This window comes from Toxorhynchites rutilus, chromosome 3, assembly GCF_029784135.1.
Source record: "Toxorhynchites rutilus septentrionalis strain SRP chromosome 3, ASM2978413v1, whole genome shotgun sequence".
Taxonomy (NCBI): Eukaryota; Metazoa; Arthropoda; class Insecta; order Diptera; family Culicidae; genus Toxorhynchites; species Toxorhynchites rutilus.
Window position 1 is genome coordinate 198,472,015 of NC_073746.1, and position 12,473 is coordinate 198,484,487.

Here is a 12,473-nt window from a genome sequence, read left to right on the forward strand (position 1 = left end):
CAGAGTGGAATATGTCTGTCCTAACATGATCTTCTAAACTTAGGAACCTGGGAAAATCGTGCAGCCACTAGAATCGAATGAACTTCCCAGTTTCAAGCAAATTCGAGATTCGAGAAGTATGTACACTTTTGGGATGTAAACTTCAGAGGGAAATGTAAAATAAAATAATCGTATGATAATTTTTTTTTGTCTTTATTGGAAAAATTTTCAGCCTTAGGCTGGTTCATCAAACGTTTGATAATTCTTCCGTACATATATTTTGTTCTAGTCATCATACCAAACGTAAAAGGTCCGTCATTAAATTTACTTATAACGAAGAACAATCAATCACAATAAATGAATTGACTTTACACGGCATTTGTTAATTTTTTTCACTCACAGAGCAAATATATTGAACTCAATTGAATTTGGAAACTGTTTCATTCAATCAAGAATTTAATCAATACAAACGAATGATTGCTAAGCTAAGGTAGTTCCACGTCAACCTTGCGGTTATATCATAGATATAACCCACTCATTTTTTTTTTCCTGATAAAACAATGAATTATCTGTATTGTGATGCTAAAATAAGTTTTGTACCTTCAATCAATTCCGAAATACAGCTGGTTTTGTGATTCCGGATTCTAAATGAATTAATCTTTAATCAACAGTACGAAGGTAAACATCATGAGAAAGGCTGGCTTCGTCTTCTGATTGAAGTTATTAATTAACTTTACTAAAACAGCAACACACTAATGCATTATAGACTACGTTTGTGAGTACTTTATTATGCTTCGATATAACGTACAATTCGATACAACGTACAATTTTGAAAGTGAAATGTACGTTATATCGAAGTTTACCTGTATAGTTCTTCTCAGCATTATTAGTTGTTTGACTCATGTAGTACACCGGATGAAATTTTTCGTCTTCTCCTTTTTGAAGCAACACTGCACCGTAACCCTCTTTCGATGCGTCAGTGTGAAGCTCCGTCTCGGCAGCTGGATCATAAATTTTCAGAACTGGATCCGACACGAGATACTGTTTTACTTGCTCGAAACTACAACGTGAAAATAACTCGTTAATCCCAAAAAACGTTGGAGTTCTTTCACGTTTCGCGGTAATCTAAAATTCTTCACAGCTTTTATTTTCTCAGGCGAGGCCCTGTAGCCTCCGTTGCTAATCAGGTAACTAAGGTACTCAACCTCAGCTTTGAGAAATTGTGATTTCTCCCAGTTAAATTGGATTCCGTTGTCAGCAGCTACTTGCAACACTTTCTTCAGATTCTCAACATTTCTCCCACTGTCTCCGTCGCAATTATAACATCATCAACGTAGATCATTAGCCGTCCATCACTTATTAACTCGCGAAAAACATCAGCCACGAATCGACTAAAACTTGCTGGGCTATTGTACAATCCAAAAGGTGTTTTAAGGAACTCATATTGTCCTGCGTGTGTCACAAAACTGGTAAACTTCTGACTAGTTTTCTCGACTGGTACATGGAAGAATGAGTTCTTCATGTCCAGGGTGGTAAACACTTTAGAACCTTTAAGTTTATCCACCTGATCTTCTATATGCCTCATAGGAAAACAATCTTTGACAATCTTTCGATTTAACTGGCGATAGTCGACACACACGCGAAAAGAACCGTTCTTCTTTGGAGCTAGCGTAACGGGACTTGCGTACTCACTCACACTTGCTTTGATTATACCAGCTTTTAACCACTCGTCGATAGTTTTCTCAAGAATTTCTTTTTCTCTCGGAGCGAACCGTCGCGGGGGGATATGAATAGGCACGTCATCATACAACACAATTTTTGTTTCAACACGACTTTTCACCTTTTCGTTCGGCTTATAGGTCTCCAATCTCTTTTGAGTACTGTGGGGGTACGTCCACAGAATATTCACTCTCACCGTTAGCTCTGAGAATCATCAAAATCTCGCTCTCTTCGCTATCTTTACTTTCGTCAACACGCTTTCTTCGGATCGATATTCCTCTTTGTGTAACCATCCATACAGTTAAGCACATCCACGCCGATGATTGCATCGTATGACATACAACCATTCGGCACGACGTAGAAAGGAAGCTTTTGGTAAAGCTCTCCCTCAATACACACATCGACAGTAATAATACCGAGTGATTTTGTTTTAGCGAAACCAAAACCATTGAAAATCATGTTTGTGTTAGTCATATTCGGCTCTCCAATCTTACGTAACACATGCACACCAATTAAATTATAACGGCAACCCTTGTCAAAGAGTGCGCGTAATATCACACTTCCAACTTTCATATCAAAAACGGTTAACAGCTCGGCGATAGTGTTCACTTCGATTTTCTTCTCTTTTTTTTCGCATTCTTTTGCTCGATGGCCAAACTCAGTACATATGAAACACTTTGGTCCGCGCGATTTCATCTCACACTCCGAAGCGTAATGTCCCTTACTACCACAATTGTAGCAACACAACTCTTCTTTCTTTGTACTCGGAGAATCATCTTTATTCGTCTTGGTGTTCACTTTACTTGTAACGCTTTTGGATGTCTTCGTACAATATTTCAACTCGCGCATCTGATTTTTCATTTTTTCATACTGACGTATACAGTCTTTCATCTCGCTCACAGTTTTGGCACCATACAAACACACTTAATTTGCCGGTTCGTCGTTCACGCCGCGTGCTATGTACTCACAAATTGCTTCTTCTTCTATACGACCACGCTTTGCAATACTTTGCATGTGGTAAATGTATTGCAGAAACGATTCGTTCATCTTCTTTTTACGGTTTCGCAATAACTCATGAATTTCGGCACTAGATACTTTGTTGGAAAACTCATCTTCGAGGGCTTTTCTCAATTTTGCCCAATTATTCAGCCCAGAAGAACTGCACACGAACAACTTTGCAGTTCCCTTCAACAGTCGTCGACCATATATAAATTTGTGGAGATCATTCCACCCAAAATTTGAACAAGTTCTTCGAACTCGTCTAGCCACCGATACACGTCACCATCCGAAGTATCTCCGGAAAACGGTCAAGGGAATCACTGATGTCGTTAAACGTAAACTGGGGCACACGCGGTATCTTCTGGTCCGTATTATCACAAAGAATCTCATCTTCTTCGCTCTCCGATCCTGCTGGCGTTGAAGTTGCCATATTCTTCATATCCGACTGGAGAACAGTTTTGTTTTTACTCATCGTTGTTTCATTCATAAGCCGAAGTTTCATTCATAAAAGATCAACTGATCTTTTGTACCACGCGATTTCAAATTTCTCTCAGAACACAGTTTTCGAAGCTCTACGTTTGTTAACTCCTTTAGCTTCTCTTCGGACATGTTTTTCACGCAATTAGCTTTTTCCCGTTCATAGAACGAAGCTTCTAACACAGTTTTAAGTTGATCACACAAATACTACCATACGCGAAGCTTTTTCACTTCCCGAAATGGCGTCGCTTTTGCAATTCAATTTGACAAAAATCGATTTTGCACTCTCACTATTTTATCTCACAAATTTGCAAACCATCCCGGTTGAGCCCCCATGTGAAGAATAATATTATTTTGTTCGATTTAATAATATTTATTAAAAGAAAATGGTAGGATGGTTTACAATGCAAATTTATAGAATAACAAATCACTCGCATCTCTTTCGCGTCTGTTCGGTCTCACGGTTAAAGCTCTGTGTCGCTAGAACGTCTGTTTGGTCTCACGGATGGATTCTCACTGTCGAGTAAACTTCGGAGCTCTAGGTACATATGCTCGCCGTCACTCACTCTCTCACATACATGAATGTACCGAGACACAATTTTGATAGTATAGCAGAATAATCGGAACATAATAATATAGACTAATAATGATAATTAACAAACTAAGCCTTTAGTATACTAACCTTACTATGAAAAATTTGCTGTCATTCAGCAGGCTATAACTTCCAGGTACGGTTCTTACTTCCACTATCTCCATAACACTGCGGGAGCTTTTTTTGGCTGCATTACACGTGTTCTTGTCTGAAATCAGCTTCGATTTTGGATCTTCTTTTAATATTCGATATACATCGCTCGTTGAACAATGACTTGGCAGACATTGTCCTAGCTGTAGAAGTTTTGGCTGGAATGAATTATTTTTTTTTAATTTTGATATTCTCATTTCATGGCTCAGTTTTCAATTTGGTTTCCTATAAAATTCATGATTTGTTTTCATAATAAGCATTATTCAAGATAGTAGTACTTAGTAGGACGTGTTTTTTTCGAGCTCTGAACATATGAAACAAAGAACATTGTTACTGTACATAATTTCATTATTTTTTTCTTTATCTTGAAACAATACAACAAGAACTAAACGGAAAAAGACGGGTGGGTAATGTCAGGGACATAACCGGAGTGACGTAGGACTATACAAAGGGGACAGCTTTTGCTAAATATATATTTCGAATATATATTTTTATTTTCTTCTCCTACGTGAATACCTACCTATCTACCTGAAAAATGGATTAGTTTACTGTTCATGAACATGTTGGGGGTTCTGAAAAGAACCTTTGGTGTTGTGTTTTTGCGTTTTTTTACAAACTTGATTCTTGTTTTTTTTCTGAAGGCTTTGTACTTATTAAATGTTCAACGCCGGACATCTTTCGGCGTATGCACATATCGTACAATCAAAATGATGGCTGTGATAGGAAATGCATCGGTGGTTATCAGCTCATTCACTATCATATATTTCACTATTGAGCATATTATCGTACCTTAAACTGTGGTTTCGGAGACGAATGAATTGTAAGATTTGTAGTCTCCGCAAACAGAGTAAATAAAAATGAAAAAGAACTGAGGTTTTGGAGACGAACTCTACGATCTGTCGAGAAATAAACGAGCTAGAAGCGTTCTGAAAAACCAACAGTAAATACAGGGACGGATGACCTTCGGATTAAAGTCCTTTAAAATAAGAACAGAGCAGCAGGAAAAACATAGCTCATCATGTTGATCCTTAGTTAATTTTCTATACAATGCAGATGTAACGTCAGTCAATTTTCAACATCAGTTATCAACCAAAGAAAGCAGTTCTTGCTACCGAGAAAATTCGTTAATGCCATCCTGCATACAATGTGTTGTAATTTGAAGCCACTTTTAATTCGGAAACCAAGCATGGGTTTGTGAAAACTGAATGATCAATTTAAAAGACCCCAACCATCAATAAGTTCAAGAACAAGCATAAACAAAATAAATCAGTTTATATTATATGTCATATTATGTCACTTTAGAATGCATTGGTATTGTGAATAACTTTTTTAATAACTCTTCTTTGAATGGTTTAATGGCCCTGAAAAGCGCGGTGTTTTACGGTGGCTGGTTTTGCCACCAAAGCAGTCTGTATAAACAAACTTTTTCCTTCATCTACCTGCTGCCGTTTTGCGATTGCGTTTGCCACTCGCTGAAACTAGTTGTTGCCTCTGAACCGAATGTGCTCTGTTCTGTAGGCGGGTTTTCTTATTGTCGTGAGCAGCTTTGCAAGCCAACTCGAGCACTCCGGCGGCCGAAATTCTATAACCGCTATTAGGTATACTGGTGCTCCGGCACCAATCCGTTGATGCGATGTGATGTGAAACGATGCCATACAACCACACTGATTTACGGTTTGAAAGAGAATGATATATTTTTCAGCGGATCCGCGCCTTTTGTACTCTAGCGGTACACACTCACAGGATAGAGACAAATCGGCAGACTCAGCCAAAGGGGCGAGTCCAACCAGACGAACGAATGAGCGTTTAAAGGCAGCGATGGCAAAAAAATACATTCATTACGATTTGTTCGCTCGTTGGATTCACATACAGGCTAAAAAGGGTCCTTTTCAGGATCACAAAATTATCTAAAGTGTTTATTGTTTTGTTATCACTCCGATATCCCCATCTTGTTCGGCTAAACCTTCCTGTTTAGCGATTTGTTGCCACTCGCCACAGCTTTCACAGTTGGAAAATTTCTTCCCATCCAGCTTTGTGAATTGTTTTACAGTAAATTACATTCAATGCGACGTTCCGAAGCACCACTCAGTGTCGCATTGGAGGCGATTTTAACCTGTAATTGAACATTTGCGATGACAGTGATACAGTGCCGACTTTCAATGTGGGGTCATAATTTGGACCCCGAACTCTATGTTTACAAAAATGTTCAACTAAATATGTCGCATTACATGTCCGTCCAATTAGCTAAATGTCGAACTAATTGTAAATCGCTGTACTTTCAATCTGGAAACAATTTAAGAATTGGTGAAAATTGAATAATCAGGAAAGTCCCCAAGTATCAATAAGCTCATAACAACTGCCAAATTCACATACGCATCAGATCCTGGCAAACAAATTATGAAAAAAATCAATTTGTGTTTTATTATTATTTTGGATATTATTTTAGAAAGCATTGAACTGTATTTCGTAAACTCTTTTGACGTAGGACTACGTCTTTCATTTCTATACCGGGGTGTAAAACCAAAGTTTCGAGAACGAAAGCGTTACGCTGGAGACCGAGATTTTGAGCGTTAATAGCTCCTAAACAACTGAACGAAATGGTATGATAAACACTTCATTTGAAAGATAAAATGTCTACGCGTTATATACTTGTTACTTTTTGATCCAAAAACTTGTTTCAATAGTCTTAAAATTGCTTTCAAAACAGGCTATTGAAATCACCAATCGGTATATAAGCGAGCGCCGCTCGTAAACCCACTCAGTTATGATTGAACAGCGATTGGAGCATGTTGTCGCTGTTGTTGTGAAGCTAATTTCGTTTATCATGAAAACGCTGATGAACGGTGTCACCAAGAGCCTGTTTGTGCACCTAAGGCCAAAAGGGAATCCATCAGGAGGAGAGTGATGCCACGGTTCCGCTTGAAACATCGGAGCAGCCGCCACACACACACATACACGCGCGGAATTCTCGTTGCTGAAAAATAATCTGCCAGTTCCCCTGGGAATTGAAAAATACATTCATGCGAAAGAGTTTATTTTAATGTTTTCTATCCATATAACACTGCAACCAAATACATTTGGTTTTGTTATTTTTCAATCAATCGCAATAACAGGAAAGCTTCTGAATATTTTTTTCCCCCATCAGTGGAAATTTTCGTATCCAATATTGGATGCATAACATGAAAAACGGAAAATGTTTCACATCGCGAAAATCAAGTCATTTTCGAGCGATTATTTGCTTTCTACTCATATAATGCTGCGACCAAATACATTTCGTTTTGGATTTTTTCAATCAAGTGCGATCAACGTAAGACCATGTCTTTCGGCAATTTATTAGAGGTGCAATGAATCTTTAGGAATTCCCGCTCTACGCGCACTGGCAAACAATGTTTACTCAACAATTTCTCAAACGAGAAATGGGTGTTGTGAGAAAGGATTAGCGAACGCGAAAACGACAAACGGGAGAAAGATACGTTTGGAGGTTGAAGTAAATTGGCAGAAAACTTCTTCATTCTATCATTCAAATAATGTGATTCATACCACATCGTTTTGCCAGAAAGAGATTATTAATGTTCAAAGGAGGAATCGAGTCCTCCGAGGAAATTACCCAGCGCAAATTAGAGTCGACTATCGATTGCGGCATTCGTACACAAATAATTTTATAATGCAGTTTCACCAAGTCTTACCACACAGTCTTTCGGTGGTAAGGCACCACGAAAGCAGCTCGGATAAGCGCATTAGCCACAGGAAGCGTGAAGAAGCCACATCGCTATCGACCGGGAACTTCGCATGAAATTCGTCGCTATCAGAAGTCGACCGAATTGCTGATCCGCAAGCTACCTTTGCAGCATTTGGTTCGTGGAATTGCTCAGGACTTCAAAACCGACTTGCGCTTCCAAAGTTCCGCGGTTATGACGCTGCAGGAGGCTTATTAGAAGATACCAATTTGTGTGCTATCCATGCAAAACGCGTCACATCATGCCCAAGGACATCCAGCTGGCCCATCGTATCCGAGGAGAGCGTGCTATATTAGCTTAGCATATAATCAACAGCCCTTTTCAGGGCTCCAAATTTGATGGATTAGAGTTCAGAAAAGTTTTTTACAGGCCGAACTGAAAGGAGCATTTAGCGAAAATCGCGGTGTCGATGATAATTCGATACCGATAGGTGCCATGGATATGGATTTCATAATGAAGAATATGAAATACATGACATGATGTAGTGAATATATCCCCATATCGAAGAAATCACTTTGATGAAACTGTTTACCGTTTGTCGTTTTTAAGTGTTGGGAAAGGGCATTATGTTTGCTGAGTAAATTCCAAGAAAAAATCCATTCCTTCTTTAAGCGTGATTCATTCTGCTTCGGATCAACGGAACAGTGATAATCATTTCATACAAAAGATAAAATGTCCAAGAGTTATATGATTGCTATTTATTGAGTCGGAAAATTGTTTCAATAGCTTAATGATAGCTTCGAAAACAGGTTATAAAATGACGCTTCCTTTGCTTTCGTTCATTTCTTACTCTACTCTCGCACCGTGACGACTCGTTTGTTTGGGACCAAGCAGATAGCAGTCTTTCAGTGGTAAGGCACACGAAAGCAGCTCGGATAAGCGCACCAGCCGCAGGATAGGTGAAGAAGCCACATCGCTATCGACCGGGAACTTTGCGTGAAATTCATCACTATCGGAAGTCGATCGAATTGCTGATCCGCAAGCTACCTTTGCAGCTTTTGGATCGTAGAATTGCTCAGGACTTCAAAACCGACTTGCGCTTCCAAAGTTCCGCGGTTATGACGCTGCAGGAGGCTTATTCGAAGATACAAATTTGTGTGCTATCAACGTAAAACGCGTCACATCATGCCCAAGGACATTCAGCTGGCCCGTCGAATCCAAGGAGAGGGTGCTATATTAGCTTAGCATATAATCAACGGCCCTTTTCAGGGCTCAAAATTTGATGGATTAGAGTTCAGAAAAGTTTTTTGCAGGCCAAACTGAAATGAGAATTTTCGTTTGGCTGCCATACAGCATCGAGAAAATTCCGGAAAGATCTAATCGTTACTGAAAAATAATCTGCCAGTTCCCTGGGAATTGAAGAATACATCCATGCAAAAGAGTTTATTTTAATGTTTTCTAATTATATGGCGAACACAGCGACCAAATACATTTGATTTCGTAATTTTTCAATCAAGTGTAATTAGCTGGAAAGCTTCTGAAGATTATTCTTTCCCATCAGTAGGATATTTTCGTATCCAATAACGGATGCATAACATGAAAAACGGAAAATGTTTCGTATCGCGAAAATTATATAATTTTCAATCGATTATTGCTCAGTCGCCGAAATTTTCATACTCAGAGAGTTCATTCTCCTCTAGTTTGCCTTCCAAATTGCCATCGTAAACCACACCTTCTCTCGATTCAATCACGCACGAAAAGCATACTGAAATGATATTCTGGTGGTGAAACCGATTCATTTTTCGTGAGGCGTCGTGCACAAATTACGTAACGCGATAAGGGGGGAGGGGTTAGATGTTGCGTTACTTTCTGTTTATTAGAGATAGGAAATTGCGTTACGAAAGGGGGGGAGGTTCAAAATCCGGATTTTTGCGTTACGTAATTTGTGCACGACGCCTGAGGACATCGACAAGACAACATCGTTACTGAACGAGCTGAACGGCGAGGGATCGAGGTATTCATTACCTGGCTTGACCTGACCTGAAATGCAATCAGTTTGTTTTAACTGTGAGGGAGCGCAGAAAAGCCGATCGATCAGAAGGAGAAGAGAAGGTGACCAAGAGAGTATCAGCATCGAAATACGGTTCCTCGGGAAGACATAGAAGCAGCCGCCACACACACACACATACACGCGCGCAACTCTTTTCGTTTGCTGGTTATCGAGAGGAAACCTGGAAAGAAATGATCGTTGCTGAAAAATAATCTGCCAGTTCCCCTTGGAATTGAAAATTACATTCAAGCGAGTTTATTTTAATGTTTTCTATCCATATAATACTGCGACCACATACATTTGGTTTTGTGATTTGTCAATCAAGTGCAGTTAACAGGAAAGCTTCTGAAGATTATTCTTCAGAACAAGGTTTTTTGTATCCAATATTGGATGCATAAAACCTTGAGTCTTCAAAGTAACACTCTCGTTTTTGAAGTCACCCAAATATTTATTTATTCATTCATTCAGGATGGATTTAGATTCAACTTCAAACAAATGATCTCTAAATCAACGATAGTCCTACGTCACCCTTGCGGTTATACCATAGATATAACCCACTTCCTGTTTTTTGAAAGGTTTAATGGCCCTGATAAGCGCTTGTTTTATGGAATGGTTCCAATTTAGAAAACTTTGTACTCGTGGTTTTGAAAAAAACCATTTCGAACGCCCTCGATGCCGCCTTGTTCTGGATTTGCCACCAAAGCAGATTGTAAAAAGAACAAACTTTTTTCTTCTGCTGCCAACTGCCTTTTTGCGATTGCGTTTGCCACTCGCCACTCGCTGCAACTGCCTGTTGTTGTCTTGATGTCCACCGAATGTGTTCTGATCCGAATGCAGTTTTTCTTATCGTCGCGAGCAGCTTTGCCAACTAACTCGATCACTTTGGCGGCCGAAACTAAACACGGTTCGAGCGGGATTTTGCCTTTCCCTTCACTTTTCCTCCTTTGCCATGTCCAGACATGGCTGCTTGGGTTGGTTTGTTGATGTGTTGTGATGCGAACCGATGTGGTGTACGGTATGAATGAGAATGATCGTTACGGCAGCGGAGCGGGGATTTTTAAGCAGACTGGCTGGCTCGAGAATTACGCATGTGTGAGACTGCGACCAATGTTTCGTTCATTTTTTTTCTTTTTCCTTTCCAATCGTGCTTCATTCTATTTCGCTGCTGCTCTGGTTGCCCGTTTTATTCGGTACGATTTGAGGAGCACAAAATGGACCAATCAAAAATGGGCACATAGTGCATTTGGACAATGCTTGATATTTCACAATTATTCAATTATTTATCTCAAGAAAAATGAAATGTTATTCGTTATGATAGATGCGTAGATATATTTCCTATCAATTGATGCAAAAACCTTTGCGATCTATTGAGAAATGCTCGAGTTATAAGCGTTCCAAATCTTGCATTTTTTCCTACTTGTTCAGTGCCTAGATTTCCATTTCACCCCCGATATCTTCCGGTTAGACGTAGTCCTACGTCAAAAAATTTAAAATTGGAGTAGTTACAATCTAGTAGAGTGAGGGAGTCTCAAAAAATTGTGCCATGGCGTACACGATTCCAGCCCATCTAGTTATCTGACACAAAAAAATCGTGCAAAATTTGAATCAGTAAAGATGCCATTATAGTATGAACATCGAACAAGTCAAAAAAAATTGTATTGACAAAATGGTGGCCGGTTGAAAATCTTTGATTTTTAGCATGATTTCATTTTTTTTTAAATCGTGAAATTAAAAATATTAGATTTTTATTGGTTCATGCGATAGATAGATGTACAGTGATTTGCCTCTTATTGAACATCTAGCTAATTAGGCAGACCTGTAATGCGACACGAATAATTGGTTTAAAGTTTTGTTAAAATTCCTCTACGAAACAGCAATCGAACCCAATGCCCTCAGCATGATATGAGTGACGCTAACCGCTCGCGCACGTGTACCACAAACATATAGGAGTACATATACAATTTAATATAAGGTATAAAAGGCCCTGAATGCCCAATTACAAACATTCGCTATCCTTCTAGCAGCATTTGAAGTAAAAAAGTTGTCTGAAAAGAACAAATATTCGACTAATATCAGTATATCTACGTCAAACGTGTACGTATTGTAACCGATCAATTGTGATGATACAATTACAATAAGTTGTCTTTATTCAATGTTCCCTGTTTCGCTTGTAGGTTAGATGTAATTTTCTATCGGACTGGTTAATTTTGACGAAAAATGTGAAATCTTTTGAGTTAAAAATTTTATCAGACAAACTCTCCGGTAGTCCAGCAGCAATCAGCGTGAAAGTAAAATCCATATGTCAGCTTTGACAGCAACAGCGTGGTGAAGTTTTGGCCAAGGCGGGTCTATGCCACCACTAAGTTGGTTAGGGGAGCGGTATATGAAAAGCGTACGGAAGAAAGTGGAAGGGGCATCATTTTGCGAGCGATTTCCTTTAATTTAGGTAATGTCGAGCCAAGTTTATATGTTTTCAAGAAAGAATTAAGGGAAATTAGATGGAACAATGCAAAATTATTTGCCAAACACTTCGCGAATAATTTGAATGTAGGATAAATGAATAATTGATAGGAATTAAGCGACTGAGATACAAATATGTAATATGTAATAGATATAATGTAATGTATAAATGTATAATATGTATAAATAAATAATATAAAAAAAAAAAAAAATTCTCAAATTGGGATCAACACTAGGGTAGGAGCCTGCCCGTTGGTCTCAAATGTTCCTATCTCACGCCTCCACGAAGATCATATGACGACATTTTTAGATCGGGCGTGAACTGGAAACACACACCTGGTCTTGGCTCCGAGAACGGGTGTCGAAAGTG

General features: G+C 39.0%; 1 protein-coding gene across 2 annotated transcripts in view; it reads right to left on the reverse strand.

Annotated features, from left to right (window-relative positions):
* LOC129780190 (nose resistant to fluoxetine protein 6) overlaps positions 1-12,473 on the reverse strand; it is a 174,413-nt gene that overhangs the window by 33,002 nt on the left and 128,938 nt on the right. For both annotated transcript variants that reach the window (XM_055788192.1, XM_055788191.1), the window contains exon 3: positions 3,857-4,074. In XM_055788192.1, coding sequence (XP_055644167.1) covers positions 3,857-4,074 — 218 coding nt within the window. The remainder of the gene's footprint in view (positions 1-3,856; positions 4,075-12,473) is intronic.